This window comes from Thamnophis sirtalis, unplaced genomic scaffold (assembly GCF_051295495.1).
Source record: "Thamnophis sirtalis isolate CommonGarterSnake01/CBP01778 unplaced genomic scaffold, rThaSir2_p1.2 scaffold_7, whole genome shotgun sequence".
In the NCBI taxonomy this organism is placed as follows: domain Eukaryota; kingdom Metazoa; phylum Chordata; class Lepidosauria; order Squamata; family Natricidae; genus Thamnophis; species Thamnophis sirtalis.
The window spans coordinates 96477429-96494716 of NW_028261387.1; the positions used below are offsets into that span (position 1 = coordinate 96477429).

Below are 17288 nucleotides of genomic sequence, written 5' to 3' on the forward strand. Positions count from 1 at the left end.
GAACTCAATAAAGTTTTGCTTTTGAGAATATAAAAATTCCTGAAATTGGCTGCTTTTGTTGGGTCCGTTAGTTGGAAGAATGACACACAGAAAATTCCAGAATCCCCACCCTTTCAGAGATCCCTCATTTGACCAGCCCCTCATCCTCAAACATGGGGAGGACATGCATAAGTGGGAGGGGGAGAGCCTCGAAGGGACAAAAAAAAAACCACCACTCAGCGGGAAGTAGGGGCCCAATGCCTTTATTTTGAGGAAAGAAGAATAGGTCCACCGTGTATTTGAGGGGAAGGGTCCCCATGCGCCTGGTCGACCTTTGGTCCAAGTTGAGGCACCAGACACAATTCGGAAAAGTCGAATGGTGAATCTGACAGGAACCTGTAGAAAGAGAATCCATCAGGGGGTTTCGGCTCAGATTTATCTTCCACACTCTGCTTAAATCTTACAACCAGGAGGCCCCAAGCCTTGCGCTGCCTAATCTTACAACAACGTGGAATTCAAAAGGTTGTTGGACCGTCAGTGACAGGCCTGGAGGACCTCTCTGAGTGCTGGAGTTTGTAGGAGGCTCACGCGACCAAGCCATTGGCCTTTATGTCCCCTAAGGGTCACCAGTCCAGAGCCCAATGGCTGTTCATCTCTGCAGGTGATCTGGATAATAGTGGGTGGGGTCTGCCTTTCTTCTCTCACAAAAATCCTTTTGCCCGCAATTTTAATTGGATGTCCACCCTTCTAGGAGAAAGGAAGGACTTTCAGGAGAAGAAATAGAAGGCAAGTGAGAGGGAAGGTGGCTACCACAAGAGACACAGGGCTACTATATAATCAGGACCATCCTCGATTGAGGTATAGATCTTCTCTGAAATAAGGGCTTATAATTGGCTCGCATGATCAAGCCATAAATATTCGTGACACCTGAGTGTAGACCTGTGATAGCCCACAGCCAGGTAGCTGTAGATCTGCACAGTGGACAAAATGGGTGGAGTCTTTTGCTCCTGCGTCTCTTTCTACCAAATGTCCCAAAAGCATTCAAGTGGGGGTCAGTATTCCAGAAAGATTAGAGGAGGAGGAGGAGGAGGAGGAGGAGGAGGAGGAGGAGGAGGAGGAGGAGGAGGAGGAAGAGGAGGAGGAAGAGGAGGAGGAGGAAAGACCTGGAAGACTCAGTCAGGTTGCCTACTAGGTAGGAAGAACTTTGTCCTCTGTTCCACCAGCTGTCCTTCCCTGCATCAGGAGACCTTTCTCATGTCTTAATCTCTTCCTGGTGGACTCTTGCAATCCATTCTAAGTGGGGCTGTCCTAGGAACTGCTCCAGAAGGTGAGGACAGGTGCTCTTACGATGCCCATAAGGCTCCACTACTCTTAGGGCTGCAGTGGCTCCATTCTCAAGAGAAGACCTTGATGTTCTCAAGAGACCTTCTCCTTTCCTCAACATCCGATTTGGGGCTTGGCTCATCCAAGGTCCATTCTGGGGTCTCTGAATCCCTACAGAGAAGTATAAGGGCTCAGGGCTCTTACCTTAGACAGGATCCATGCAGTCAATCATGCAACCATAATGGCAGCACTTCTGTTTCCCCTTGCACTCCCAGTCGCTTCTACACATTACAGGACAAATGGTGATGGTGCCTGGAGGGGCCTTGGGACACACCCCGCGCTTTTCTGAAAAAAGAGAAGATCCCAAGGCCGAGGGTCAGACTATGCAGGCAGAGCAGGCAGGAAACCGATTCTGCTTTATTGTCCAGCTACTTTAACAGAATCTTCCAGGTCTGAAAGGACGAATCTCCTGCTGTCTCCTATGCAGCCTAAGAAACTAGGGAAGGTCTCTTCTCTTCCCCTCTTCCCTTCCTCCCTCTCCCCCTTCCTTCCCTTCCCTTCCCTTCTCCCCTCCTCTCATGCAGCTGTGGGCTACGCCATCTCTTATCTGACGGTTCCTTTGGAAGCATCTCCTCGCCTGGTCTCCCAAAGTCTTTCACACACCCCATTCCACTGGGAGATTTCCTCTTGAATTAGAATCCCAGAGCAAAGAAGGTCCCATCTCTGGTCCGTTCAGCAGCCAAAAGATCTCCGTCCATCCAGGATGAGAGAGGCTGGCTGGAGCACGACTCTACCTCCCACCTCCTTCCCCCCAGAGGATGGGAATTCCTCCCGAGTCCTCGGTTGCTTCTCTCCTTGGTTGGTTTCTGTCCATTGTTTGAAGGTACCCAAGGAGAGAATCAGCCTGAATTGAGGAGAAACCTTCCAACAGTGAGGATAATTAGCCAGTGGAACCGCTTGCCTCCAGAAGTTGTAAATGCTCCATCATGGGAGGTTTTTAAGAAGAGGCTGGACAGCCACGTGTCTGAAATGATATAGGGTCTCCTGCCTGAGAAAGGGGCTGGACTAGAAGACCTTCAAAGTCCCTTCCAACTCTCTTATTCTGTTAAAACAAAGCCATGAACATGGACTGAGGTTCAAGCCAACATCCAGATAACAAGGACCAACAACCAAGTAGAAAATAACATTCTCCTTATGGAGCTACCAAGGAGAAAACCCTCACCCACACTGGCAGGGAGAAAACCACACACTCAGTTGCACTGTTGGTGTTACCCAATTCGACAGTGAAACATTTGCAAGAAAACAACCAGGCTCAGAGAGTACCACGGATCCCACACTCCTCCTCCTCCTTGTCCTCCTCTTCTTCTTCTTCTTCCTCCTCCTCCTCCTCCTCGTCCTCCTCCTCCTCCTCCACCTCCACCTCCTCCACCTCCTCCTCCCTGCAAACTCCACTCCCTTCTAGCAGTGTATTTGGGTCATAAAACGGTGTGCAAGAAAACCACCCAGCTCAGAGAGCACCAGAAATTCCACAGTTCAACCACAGTGAAAAGATTCCCTTCTACGGAATCCATCATAGCCTGTTGTGAGAACCAGGATATTACATGAAGCCACCCTATGCTTAATTTTAGGAGATAGCAGTTCTCATTGTATCAAGGGGTCACCCAACAACTCCTTCCCTACTCACCAACACAGGTGTAGTGGCATTCATCTCTGTTCCTAAACCTGTTAGCATTGCCCCGGCATCCACCATAAATAAACTCCTGGCAGTTATTGAAAGTCGAGTTGTAGTAGAAGCTAGGCATATAAGCTAGACATGGTCCTCCATCAGCAGGAAGATAACACAACTCTGTGACAAATGGAATGGAAGATGTTATTTCATTAGGTATCACAAAGACCTTCAACATTATTCCCCAACCCGGAGCACTCGTAGCATGCTCAGAGTGGAAGCAGTCGGGAGCCATTTAAGATGTTTTCATTTGGTTTCCTGCTCTGGGGATTTGATCCGATGGGTGGACTGGATTGTTCCTGTGGCTTAAATTCCTGATTCTGCAGCTGCCTTGAGTAAAGAGAGCTCAGACTTCCCCTAAAACTGCATCTCTCTTTCTTGGGGTCCCCTCCCATTTCTGTCTCCAGCTGACCCCCAACCCCCCTCTCCAGAACCTCCCCAGAAGAAGCCCCACCAAGCCAGAGGTTCCAGACTGGGGGTCTCTGGTTTCCCTTTGCAGCCCCTCCCTGCCAAGGGTCTCAAGATCATTCAGAAAACTCTACCTGGCCGGCCCTGGCCGGAGATGGGGGTCAGCTCTGCCCAGAGGGTGAGGAGTCCCAGCAGGAGAAGAAGACCTCCAGAAGACATGGTGAAGCTCTCTGTCCCACACTTGGCCTCCGTGCATTAAATAGTCTCCCCACTGGGAATTTCACATCCAGGAAGCAGGAGGACGTAATGCACTGAGAACAGAAATTCTTCCCTCTTTCACAAGATGGTGGAACAAGAGGTGGGGAACCTGGGGGTTGGATTGGCTGAACAGTTTCCAGGAGGCCAGGCAGGTCCCTGTTGATGTCAATGGGTCATTTCTCTGGTCAAGCAGAACTCGCCTTTCCAGAGCTGCAACAGAGCTGGAAATGTCCCGTGTTATGGAGTTCCGGGGTGGGGGGGGGATGTCCACGGTGGAGGGTGGAATATGGGGTTTGGACCACTGGGGGGGGGGATAATGTCACTTCCTTCTCAGGGCTGCCCTGGGGTTCTGATGGCAGAGGTGAGGAGATTTCTCCTCTGTGGTTTGCAGAGAGATTTCGGACACAGAGGTTCTGGTATTATAGGCAGAATATAACAATATAATGTAATGTAATGCAACACAACGCAACGCAATGCAATATAATCATAGCATAGCATAGCATAGCAGTTGTCATGAACTCCACACATGTGGATATGGTCACTTACACCTGACATTCCTGGGTCATTGAGGACGTAAACATAGATTTACAAGGAGAGAAAGAACTTGGAAATAAGGAGAAACGTCCTGACAGTGAGGACAATTAGCCAGTGGAACAGCTCTTCTCCAGAATCTGTAGGTGCTCCATCACTGGAAGTTTTCAAGAAGAGACTGGACGGCCATTTGCCTGGAATGGTAGAGGGTCTCCTCCTTTGGGCAGAGGGTTGGACTAGAAGACCTCCAAGGGCCCTTCCAAATTGTTTATTCTTGGCAGAATGAGGAAACTGAAGCGTTTGCAGGGCAGATTCCTCAAGATGTGCTGCAATGCCCAGTTTGCTCAACCTCTGGGCAAACGGTTCATCTCCTGTTCATGGCCCCTTCTTGCACAGAACATGTGAGTAAACTACTATGGAGGTGTTGCAGCACCTGACTCCTCCTCCTCCTCCTCCTCCTCCTCCTCCTCCTCCTCCTCCTCCTCCTCCTCCTCCTCAGGAATCAGCCCTGTCATGGGACATTGGAAACAAAGATGTTGCAAAGGGAGCATTTGTGACCTTGGATTCTTCTTCTCTTAGCTGAGCTCCACCTCCAGGGGACTGGAAAATACCCCAACTCATTAACCCCCCCCCCACAGGTAAGTGTCACAGCCTGAGGCTGCCCAAAGAAGAGGGGGGGACAACCTGTTCTCCAAAGCACCAGAAGACAGGATGCGAAGGAGAGAATCAACCTGGAATTAAGGAGAAACTTCCTAACAGTGAGGAGAATGAACCCCTGGAACAGAAGATGCCTTCAGAAGTTATGGGAGCTCCATCACTGGAGGTTTTCAAGAAGAGACTGGACAGTCACTTGTCTGGAATGGTAGAGGGTCTCCTGCTTGAGCAGTAGGTTGGACTAGAAGACCTCTGAGGACCCTTCCTCCTCTATTCTGATTCTGGTGTCACCATACATCTGCTCAAGCCAGGATTCTGAACCTCATTAAGGATGTCTACCTCATCCTAGTTTGACTCATATCATTTAAATAGGAGCCAGCCATGTGCAGCAGCTGCCAAAAAAGCCAACACAGTTCTAGGTGGCATAAACAGAGGGAGAGAATCAAGATCACGTGAAGGGTTAATATAAGGTGACCAGACGTCCCGATTTCAGCGGGACAGTCACGATTTATAACAATTTGTCCCGTGTCCCGGGGCGTTTTTAAAAAGTCCCGATTTTCTGGCTTCATGTTGAAAGCCCAGTGGATTTGCTTAAAAATCCTAACCGGGGCAAGACAAAAGACATTCTGTCTAACTAACCTCTCTCTCTGTCTCAGTACTTTCATTGAAGATATTAAAACTTTAAAGCAAGAAAACAGACCCCCCCCGCGCCCCATTTACCTCATTTTATAAGAAAAAATGACCCAGTACCATAGAGCTCCAGGAAATACTTGGCTAGAGAGGTAGCAAGTGTTACTTCCTGGATTTTCCAGAGGGGAGGGGCACGGAGGTTGGAGGTCGGCTCTTGTGAAAAAAATGGTGGCAAAGTTTCTTTGAAAAATATTTCCCTGACTAATTTCACCATTTCAATTTGCTCAGTTTTTTGTATTAACATCTACATCATTCTTGGTTGATTTGGAGTGCAAAGCCTGCCGGTAAGTGAGCTGGGTTTTTTTTCTTTTATTTTTTTAATGTATTTTAAAATAATATTTTATTTATTGTGCATAGGATTTTTAAAAATTCTGTGTGGATTCTTTTTTTAAATTGTCTTAGACTATTTAAAAAAAGATTCTATCCAAAATAAATTGAAGTGAAACCATGTTTAAAAAATTCTATGCACAATACTTTGAAATATATTGTGCATAGAAAGAATAGTTTGAAATGTTTTACTTCAATTTATTCTGTGTGGATTCTTTTTTTAAATTGTCTTAGGCTATTTAAAAAAATATTCTATCCAAAATACAAAATACCAGCTGCAGTTATTCACTTAAGAACTGTGGCAAGAAAGGTGGTATAATGGGCTTAGTGACCAAAGTTACAATGGCATTGAAAAAAGTGACTGATGACCATTTTCACACTTAGCGACCATTTTCACACTAAGTGACTGTTGCAGCATCCTCATGGTCACGCGATCAAAATTTTGATGTTTGGCAACAGATTCGTATTTATGATGGTTTCAGTGTCCTGGGGTCATATAATCACCTTTTGACAAAGTCAAATGGGGAAACCAGATTCACTTATGTTACTAATTTATCAGCTGCATTTATTCACTTAAGAACTGTGGCAAGAAAGGTGATATAATGGGCTTAGTGACCAAAGTTACAATGGCATTGAAAAAAGTGACTGATGACCATTTTTCACACTTAGCGACCATTTTCACACTTAGCGACCATTGCAGCATCCTAATGGTCACGTGATCAAAATTTTGATGTTTGGCAACAGTTACAATTTATATTTGTAAATTGTAGTTATGTTGAATAAAAAAAAAATTACAATGCTATTTTGCGTTATATGAAAATTTTTGTTGCTCCGTGTAAAATTTTTAATCAAGCCCCACCCCCACCCCCGGTCAAAGGTGTCCCTCTTTACCAATCTGAAAATCTGGTCACCTTAGGTTAATATCACTTTATAAGCCTTGAAAAGGCCACACTTGGAATCCTGCATCCAGTTTTGGTTCCCATGATGTAAAAAAGATGTGGAGACTCTAGAAAGAATGCAGAGAAGAGGAACAAAAGGTTCAACTGGAAGACCTGCAATTTGGCAGTTCGAATCTCACCAGGCTCAAGTTAGACTCGGCCTTCCATCCTTCCGTGATCAGGATAATGAGGGTCCAGATTGTTGGGGGCAAGAGGCTGACTCTGTAAACTGCTTTGAGAGATCTGGAAACTCTGTGAAGCTGTAAGTCTAAGGCAAATGCTATTGCTAAAAGGGAACCAGGCCATCAGAGAACTTGGTGACTGGACACCTCAAAGCTGACACCAGCCAGGACCTACAACAAAGAAGAAGGGCAAGAATGGAAGGCCTGGAGGGACCATCTGGCCCAGAGGATGCCAAGGGTCAGAGACGACTGAATGCATTATCATCACCTACTCTTCACCTCTTTCTATTTTCTTTTTTACAGTAAACCTATTTGTATTTAGAGAACTTCCCTTTTCCTCAACTAAAAGTGAAAAGCAGCCATTAGGTGGGTTGAAGATTTGAAGATACAGAGATAGGCTTCGTATTTTACCTCCTGTGCCCAGGGATGCTATGGTAGTCTTCAAGCTCCCCCCCCCAGGTGTCCAACCCCCATATTCCACCCTCCACCATGGACATCCCCCACCCCTGAACTCCTTAATACCGGAGTTTCCCAGCTCTGCTGCAGCTCTGGAAAGGCAAGTTTTTCTTGATCAGAGAAATATCTATTGACATCAACTTGCCTGACCTGCAAACCGTTCAGCCAATCCAACCCCCAAATTCCCCACCTCTTGTTCCACCATCCTGTGAAAGAGGGAAGAATTTCTGTTCTCAGTGCATTATGTCCTCCTGCTTCCTAGATGTGAAATTCACTGCTGCTATTCTTCCCAACAAAGATAATTGTAATTTTTCCCAATTTTTCATCCCTGCCTGTAGTGGCTGTAGTGCCATAGTGGCTCATAATTAAACTTATATAGTTTCCCGTTTGAGGTTGAGATGTAAACTCCTAGATATTTAACCTTTTTAACTATATTTTCCTGTTATTTTTTCTAAGTCTTCCCTTTGATTAGTGTTCATATTTTTAACTAGCATCTTTGTTTTTCCTAGGTTTATTTTAAACCCAGATACTTGGCCATATTGATTAATCATATTCATTCAAACCTTGGTAGATTTCTGTGGTTGGGTTAAAGTTATAACCAAGTCGTCCACAAATGATTGAAAAACGCTTAAGCTTCTTGTGACCATTGTTGCTTTTCAAATCGCCAAAGAACTGTGGGGAGGGGAGGGTGGGAGGGAATCTGGAGGCTACGAATTTCAACTGTGGGGCCAAGGACACGGCTGCAGGTATCTGCCAAGAAGGGAACTGTTATCAAAACAACAGCTTGGGTTCCTAACTGGACTGTGTGACCCATTCCATGGAGGAGGGGATGAAACTCATGTTTAGTTATGCAAGGTTGCACGGAAGTTGGTTTTGCTTTCTTCAGTGCCAAAATGATGAACTCAATAAAGTTTTGCTTTTGAGAATATTAAAATTCCTGAAAGTGGCTGCTTTTGTTGGATCCATTAGTCGGACAAATGACACAAAGAACATTCCAGAATACCCACCCTTTCAGAGATCCCTCATTTGACCAGCCCCTCATCCTCAGACACGGGGAGGACGTGCATAAGTGGGAGGGGGAGATCCTTCGAAGGGACAGAAAAAAACACCACTCAGCGGGAAAATAGGGGCCCAATGCCTTTATTTTGAGGAAAGAAGAATAGGTCCACCGTGTATTTGAGGGGAAGGGTCCCAATGACGCCTGGGTCGGCCTTTGGTCCAAGTCAAGGCACCAGACACAATTTGGAAAAGTCGAATGGTGAATCTGACAGGAACCTGTAGAAAGAGAATCTGTTAGGGGGTGTCTGCTCAGATTTATCTTCCACGCTCTGCTTAAATGTTACAACCAGGAGGCCCCAAGCCTTGCCCTGCCTAATCTTACAACAACGTGGAATTCAAAAGGTTGTTGGACCATCAGTGACAGGCCTGGAGGACCTCTCTGAGTGCTGGAGTTTGTAGGAGGCTCACCCGACCAAGCCATTGGCCTTTATGTCCCCTAAGGGTCACCAGTCCAGAGCCCAAGGGCTGTTCATCTGTGCAGGTGAGCTGGATGATAGTGGGTGGGGTCTGCCTTTCTTCTCTCTCAAAAATCCTTTTGCCCGCAATTTTAATTGGATGTCCACCCTTCCAGGGGAAAGGAAGGGCTTTCTGGAGAAGAAAGTAGAAGGCAAGTGGGAGGGGAAGGTGGCCAACACAAGAGACACTGCGCTACTAAATAATAAGGACCATCCTTGATTGAAGTAGAGATCTTCTCTGACAGTCCGAAATAAGGAATTGCATGATCAAGCCATAAATATTCGTGACACCTGAGTGTAAACCTGTGATAGTCCACAGCCAGGTAGCTGTAGATCTGCACAGTGGACAAAATGGGTGGAGTCTTTTGCTCCTGCGTCTCTTTCTATCAAATGTCCCCATTCCAAAAGCATTCAAGTGGGGGTCAGTATTCCAGAAAGAATAGAGGAGGAGGAGGAGGAGGAGGAGGAGGAGGAGGAGGAGGAGGAGGAGGAGGAGGAGGAGAAGGAAGACTCAGTCAGGTTGCTACCATCAGAGAAAGGGGGTTACCTACTAGGTAGGAAGAACTTCATCCTCTGTTCCACCAGCTGTCCTTCCCTACATCAGGAGACCTTGCTCATGTCTTAATGTCTTCCTGGTGGACTATTGCCATCCACTCTACGTGGGGCTGCCCTAGGAACTGCTCCAGAAGGCGAGGACAGGTGCTCTTACGATGCCCATAAGCCTCCACTACTCTTAGGGCTGCAGTGGCCCCATTCAGAGTACAATGAGAGGTAAACCTTTGAAGCTCTACGTGGAATAGCTCATGGCCCCTATCGGCCCACCTGCCCACCCCACGTGCTTTGAGCAGGGGCCTGGCTCCATTCGCTGAAACGATGCCAACCTGTGGCACCCAGGAGGGACCGGAGCCCTGCCTCACGGAGCCTCTTCTCCCAACCTCTGGCTGCCCTGATGCTGCTAGAGGAACCTCCCTCTTCCCAGGGACTCGCAATGGGCCAGAGCCTCCGTTAAAGGATGATGGGCCGTCATTGTATGGACTTCATATTAGTTTACTTTGCTTTATTGCCATTGCACGTGGTAGAACACAATTAAATGCCCTCTTCAGCGTAGACTATAACTATAAAAACACAAACATACATCTTTACTTTCTATATCACTGAAATTGAAAACCTGATCTTGCACCACACCCCAGAATTCAATGTGGTTCCTGCCCTGGGAGAGAAGCTCTTTCTCAGCCTCTTTGCCCTCGTTTTTAATGCCCTGCACCGTCTGCCAGATGGTCCCAGCTAAGAGAAACGGAGCCCAGGATGAGATGGACCTTTGAGAAGGTTTCGGACTTTCTTAGGGCAGTGGGGGCTATCAAGCCCTTGCAAGGAGGGGAGGGGGCACCCATGACCCTCTGGAGCGCTGTCCTTTCTGCCCCTGTGCAACTGGCAAACCAGACCCAGGCGCAGAGAGTTCAAGTACTGTCCCTGGTGCAGCAGTAGAAGGTCACCGGCAGTTTTCCCTTCCGTTGTTGTTTCCTGAGAAATCTCAGGTCGCCCCATCTCTGCTGGGCCCTTTTGACCAGGGCTGCCCTGAGAGTTGCCTTAGGTCAGCTCCTCTTTCATGACAACACCCAGAGACGTAGAACTGGCCCCTCGCTCCACTTGGCCTCCATGTCTGATCTACTCCTTCTACGGTCCACGATAAACGCTCCTTGGTCTTATTGGGGTTAAGGACCAAGTTATGGTCTCCACACCACGAAAGCAACCATTCCGCCTCATCTGCTCTCAAAGAGACCCCCTCCCCAATCCTTTAATCGCAGGATCGGACCCTCACTTCAAGCTCAGCTGAGAGAGAACTTCCCTCTCTTCCTCTCTCCCCCCTCTGTCTGTCCTTCTGTCCTCCACAGAGTCCCCCCTCAGAAGGACAGGGACCTTGATGTTCTCAAGAGAAGACCTTCTCCTTTCCTCAACATCCTATTTGGGGCTTGGCTCATCCAAGGTCCATTCTGGGGTCTCTGAATCCCTACAGAGAGGTATAAGGGCTCAGGGCTCTTACCTTAGACAGGATCCATACAGTCAATCATGCAACCATAATGGCAGCACTTCTGTTCCCCTTGCACCCCCAGTCGCTTCTACACATTACGGGACAAGGGGTGATGGTGCCTGGAGGGGCCGTGGGACACTCCCCAGGCTTTTCTGAAAAAAGAGAAGATCCCAAGGCCGAGGGTCAGACTATGCAGGCAGAGCAGGCAGGAAACTGATTCTGCTTTATTGTCCAGCTACTTTAACAGAATCTTGCAGGTCTGAAAGGAGAAATCTCCTGCTGTCTCCTATGCAGCCTAAGAAACTAGGGAAGGTCTATTCTCTTCCCCTCTTCCCTTCCTCCCTCCCTCTCTCCCTTCCTTCCCTTCCCTTCTCCTCTACCCTCCCTTTTCCTCTCCCCAATCCTGCCCCCTCCCTTCCCTTCCCTTCTCCCCTCCTCTCATGCAGCTGTGGGCTACGCCATCTCTTATCTGACGGTTCCTTTGGAAGCATCTCCTCGCCTGGTCTCCCAAAGTCTTTCACACACCCCATTCCACTGGGAGATTTCCTCTTGAATTAGAATCCCAGAGCAAAGAAGATCCTGTCTCTGGTCCGTTCAGGAGCCAAAAGATCTCCGTGCATCCAGGATGAGAGAGGCTGGCTGGAGCACGACTCTACCTCCCAGCTCCTTCCCCCCAGAGGATGGGAATTCCTCCTGAGTCCTCGGTTGCTTCTCTCCTTGGTTGGTTTCTGCCCATTGTTTGAAGGGTACCCAAGGAGAGAATCAGCCTGAATTGAGGAGAAACCTTCTAAGAGTGAGGACAATTAGCCAGTGGAACCGCTTGCCTCCAGAAGTTGTAAATGTACCATCATGGGAGGTTTTAAAGAAGAGGCTGGACAGCCACGTGTCTGAAATGATATGGGGTCTCCTGCTTGAGAAAGGGACTGGACTAGAAGACCTTCAAAGTCCCTTCCAACTCTCTTATTCTGTTAAAACAAAGCCATGAACATGGACTGAGGTTCAAGCCAACATCCAGATAACAAGCACAAAGAACCAAGTAGAAAATAACATTCTCCTTCTGGAGCTACCAAGGAGAAAACCCTCAGCCACACAGGCAGGGAGGAAACCACACACTCAGTTGCACTGTTGGTGTTACCCAATTGGATATTGAAACATTTGCAAGAAAACAACTAGGCTCACAGAGAACCACGGATCCCCACACACCTCCTCCTCCTTGTCCTCCTCTTCTTCTTCTTCCTCCTCCTCCTTCTTGTCCCCCTTCCTCTTCTTCCTCCTCCCCCCCTCCTCCTCCCTACAAACTCCACTCCATTCTAGCAGTGTATTTGGGTCATAAAACGGTGTGCAAGAAAACCACTCAGCTCAGAGAGCACCAAGGACCCCACAGTTCAACCTGAATGACAAACATTCCCTTCTACGGAATCCATCAATAGCCTGTTGTGAGAACCAGGATATTACATGAAGCCACCCTATGCTTAATTTTAGGAGTTAGCAGTTCTCATTCTATCAAGGGGTCACCCAACAACTCCTTCCCTACTCACCAACACAGGTGTAGTGGCATTCATCTCTGGTCCCAAACCTGTTAGCATTGCCCCGGCATCCACCGTAAATAAACACCTGGCAGTTATTGAAAGTCGAGTTGTAGTAGAAGTGAGGCATATAAGCTAGACATATTCCGCTGTCAGCAGGAAGATAACACAACTCTGTGACAAATGGAAGGGAAGGTGTTATTTCATTGGGTACCACAAACACCTTCAACATATTTCCCCAACCTGGGGCCCTCCTAGCATGTTCAGAGTGGAAGCAGTCAGGAGCCATTTGGGACATTTTAATTTGGTTTCCTGCTCTGGGGATTGGATCCAATGGATGGACTGGATTGTTCCTGTGGCTAAAAATTCCTGATTCTGCAGCTGCCTTGATTAAAGAGAGCTCAGACTTCCCCTAAAACTGCATCTCTCTTTTCCTGGGGTCCCCTCCCATTTCTGTCTCCTGTTCAGCTGACCCCCAACCCCCCTCTCCAGAACCTCCCAGAAGAAGCCCACCAAGCCAGAGGTTCCAGACTGGGGGTCTCTGGTTTCCCTTTGCAGCCCCTCCCTGCCAAGGGTCTCAAGATCATTCAGAAAGTCCTACCTGGCCGGCCCTGGCCGGAGATGGGGGTCAGCTCTGCCCAGAGGGTGAGGAGTCCCAGCAGGAGAAGAAGACCTCCAGAAGACATGGTGAAGCTCTCTGTCCCACACTTGGGCTCCGTGCATTAAATAGTCTCCCCACTGGGAATTTCACATCCAGGAAGCAGGAGGACGTAATGCAGTAAGAACAGAAATTCTTCCCTCTTTCACAAGATGGTGGAACAAGAGGTGGGGAATTTGGGGGTTGGATTGGCTGAACAGTTTGCAGGAGGCCAGGCTGGGCCCTGTTGATCTCAATGGGTCATTTCTCTGGTCAAGCAAAACTCCCCTTTCCAGAGCTGCAACAGTGTTAAGGAGTTCAGTGTGTGTGTGTGTTGTGTCCATGATGGAGGGTGGAATATGGGGGCTGGACAGCTGGGGGAATGACGTCACTTCTTGTCAGGGCTGCCCCCTCCCCAATCCTTTAATCCCAGAATCGGACCCTCTTGACATTCCTGGGTCATGGAGGACGTAAACATAGATTTACAAGGAGAGAAAGAACTTGGAACTAAGAAGAAACTTCCTGAAATGAGGACAATGAACCAGTGGAACAGCTTCCCCCATGAAGTTGTGGGTGCTCCATCACTGGAAGTTTTCAAGAAAAGATTGGATGGCTATTTGCCTGGAATGGTAGAGGGTCTCCTCCTTTGGGCAGAGGGTTGGACTAGAAGACCTCCAAGGGCCCTTCCAAATTCTTTATTCTTGGCAGAATGAGGAAACTGAAGCGTTTGCAGGGCAGATTCCTCAAGATGTGCTGCAATGCCCAGTTTGCTCAACCTCTGGGCAAACGGTTCATCTCCTGTTCATGGCCCCTTCTTGCACAGAACATGTGAGTAAATTACTATAGAGGTGTTGCAGCACCTGACTCCTCCTCCTCCTCCTCCTCCTCCTCCTCAGGAATCAGCCCTGTCATGGGACGTTGGAAACGAAGATGTGGCGAAGGGAGCATTGTGACCCTTCCAGCTGGGGTCTTGGATTCTTCTTCTCTTAGCTGAGCTCCACCTCCAGGGGACTGGAAAATACCCCAACTCATTAACCCCTCCCACAGGTAAGTGTCACAGCCTGAGGCTGGGCCAATGGAGATGGGGGGGGGCAACCTGTTCTCCAAAGCACCAGAAGACAGGATGCGAAGGACAGAAGCAAGCTGGAATTAAGGAGAAACTTCCTAACCGTGAGGACAATTAACCCCTGGAACAGAAGACGCCTTCAGAAGTTATGGGAGCTCCATCACTGGAGGTTTTCAAGAAGAGACTGGACAGTCACTTGTCTGCAATGGTAGAGAGTCTCCTGCTTGAGCAGTAAGTTGGACTAGAAGACCTCCGAGGACCCTTCCTCCTCTATTCTGATTCTGGTGTCACCATACATCTGCTCAAGCCAGGATTCTGAACCTCATTAAGGAAGTCTACCTCTTCCTAGTTTGACTCATATCATTTAAACAGGAGCCAGCCATGTGCAGCAGCTGCCAAAAAAGCCAACACAGTTCTAGGCTGCATCAACAGAGGGATAGAATCAAGGTCACGTGAAGGGTTAATACCACTTTATAAGGCCTTGGTAAAGGCCACACTTGGAATCCTGCACTCAGTTTTGGTTGTCATGGTGTAAAAAAAGATGTTGAGATTCTAGAACGAGTGCAGAGAAGATCAACCAAAGGTTCGACTGGAAGATCTGCAAGGTCTCTTCCAACTCTGTTATTCTATATTCTATATGAGCCATGGTGGCACAGTGATTAAATGCAGCACTGCAGGCTACTTCAGTTGACTGTCAGCTGCAGTTCAGCAGATCAGGTAGGCCCGTCGGCAATGAATTGTCCTGTGGCAAGTTGTCCACGGTGAGTTGGCTGGCGTGAGTCAACTCTATCCCTGACTCCCTTCATGGAGGCTGGGCTGCAGACCAAAGCACGGTGGCAAGATTGAAAAACGCTTAAGGTTCTTGTGACCATTGTTGCTTTTCAAATCGCCAAAGAACTGTGGGGAGGGGAGGGTGGGAGGGAATGTGGAGGCTACGAACTTCAACTGTGGGAGCCAAGGACACGGCTGCAGGTATCTGCCAAGAAGGGAACTGTTATCAAAACAACAGCTTGGTTCCTAACTGGACAGTGTGACCCATTCCATGGGAGGAAGGGATGAAACTCATGTTTAGTTATGCAAGGTTGCACGGGAGATGGTTTTGTTTCTTCAGTGCCAAAATGATGAACTCAATAGAGTTTTGCTTTTGAGAATATTAAAATTCCTGAAATTGGCTGCTTTTGTTGGGTCCGTTAGTCGGAAGAATGACACACAGAACATTCCAGAATCCCCACCCTTTCAGAGATCCCTCATTTGACCAGCCCATCATCCTCAGACACGGGGAGGACGTGCATAAGTGGGAGGGGGAGATCCTTGAAGGGACAGAAAAAAAACAAGACTCAGCGGGAAGTAGGGGCCCAATGCCTTTATTTTGAGGAAAGAAGAATAGGTCCACCGTGTATTTGAGGGAAGGGTCCCCATGCGCCTGGTCGACCTTTGGTCCAAGTTGAGGCACCAGACACAATTTGGAAAAGTCGAATGGTGAATCTGACGGGAACCTGTAGAAAGAGAATCCGTTAGGGGGTTTCTGCTCAGATCTATTTTTACACTCTGCTTAAATCTTACAACCAGGAGGCCCCAAGCCTTGCGCTGCCTAATCTTACAACAACGTGGAATTCAAAAGGTTCATCAGTGACAGGCCTGGAGGACCTCTCTGAGTGCTGGAGTTTGTAGGAGGCTCACCCGACCAAGCCATTGGCCTTTAAGTCCCCTAAGTGTCACCAGTGCAGAGCCCGAGGGCTGTTCATCTGTGCAGGTGAGCTGGATAACAGTGGGTGGGGTCTGCATTTCTTCTCTCTCAAAAATCCTTTTGCACTCAATTTTAATTGGATGTCCACCCTTCCAGGGGAAAGGAAGGGCTTTCTGGAGAAGAAAGTAGAAGGCAAGTGGGAGGGAAGGTGGCCACCACAAGAGATACGGGGCTACTAAATAATAAGGACCATCCTTGATTGAAGTAGAGATCTTCTCTGACAGTCCGAAATAAGGAATTGCATGATCAAGCCATAAATGTTCGTGATACCTGAGTGTAAACCTGTGATAGTCTACAGCCAGGTAGCTGTAGATCTGCACAGTGGACAAAATGGGTGGAGTCTTTTGCTCCTGTGTCTCTTTCTATCAAATGTCCCCATTCCAAAAGCATTCAAGTGGGGGTCAGTATTCCAGAAAGATTAGAGGAGGAGGAGGAGGGGAGGAGGAGGAGGAGGAGGAGGAGGAGGAGGAGGAGGAGGAGGAGAAGGAAGACTCAGTCAGGTTGCTACCATCAGAGAAAGGGGGTTACCTACTAGGTAGGAAGAACTTCATCCTCTGTTCCACCAGCTGTCCTTCCCTACATCAGGAGACCTTGCTCATGTCTTAATGTCTTCCTGGTGGACTATTGCCATCCACTCTACGTGGGTATGCCCTAGGAACTGCTCCAGAAGGCGAGGACAGGTGCTCTTACGATGCCCATAAGCCTCCACTACTCTTAGGGCTGCAGTGGCCCCATTCAGAGTACAATGAAAGGTAAACCTTTGAAGCTCTACGTGGAATAGCTCATGGCCCCTATCGGCCCACCTGCCCACCCCACCTGCTTTGAGCAGGGGCCTGGCTCCATTCGCTGAAACGATGCCAACCTGTGGCACCCAGGAGGGACCGGAGCCCTGCCTCACGGAGCCTTCTTCTCCCAACCTCTGGCTGCCCTGATGCTGCTAGAGGAACCTCCCTCTTCCCAGGGACTCGCAATGGGCCAGAGCCTCCGTTAAAGGATGATGGACCGTCATTGTATGGACTTCATATTAGTTTACTTTGCTTTATTGTCTTTGCACGTGGTAGAACAAAATTAAATGCCCTCTTCAGCGTACACTATAACTATAAAAACACAAACATACATCTTTACTTTCTATATCACTGAAATTGAAAACCTGATCTTGCACCACACCCCAGAATTCAATGTGGTTCCTGCCCTGGGAGAGAAGCTCTTTCTCAGCCTCTTTGCCCTCGTTTTTAATGCCCCGCAGCGTCTGCCAGATGGTCCCAGTTAAGGGAAAGGGAGCCCAGGATGAGATGGA

General features: G+C 48.2%; 1 protein-coding gene and 1 pseudogene across 1 annotated transcript; both read right to left on the reverse strand.

Moving 5' to 3' along the window:
• Positions 1–1507: 1507 nt before the first annotated feature.
• On the reverse strand, positions 1508–3656 carry LOC148044819 (kunitz-type serine protease inhibitor B1-like). The gene is made up of 3 exons (XM_087720697.1): positions 3571–3656; positions 2987–3148; positions 1508–1647 (listed from the first exon to the last, which is right to left on the reverse strand). The coding sequence occupies exons 1-3, from the start codon at positions 3653–3655 to the stop codon at positions 1508–1510; spliced, it is 387 nt and encodes a 128-aa protein (XP_087576823.1). The 5' UTR covers position 3656.
• A 7372-nt stretch (positions 3657–11028) lies between these two features.
• LOC148044820 (kunitz-type serine protease inhibitor 4-like) lies at positions 11029–13228 on the reverse strand (annotated as a pseudogene).
• Positions 13229–17288: the final 4060 nt, after the last annotated feature.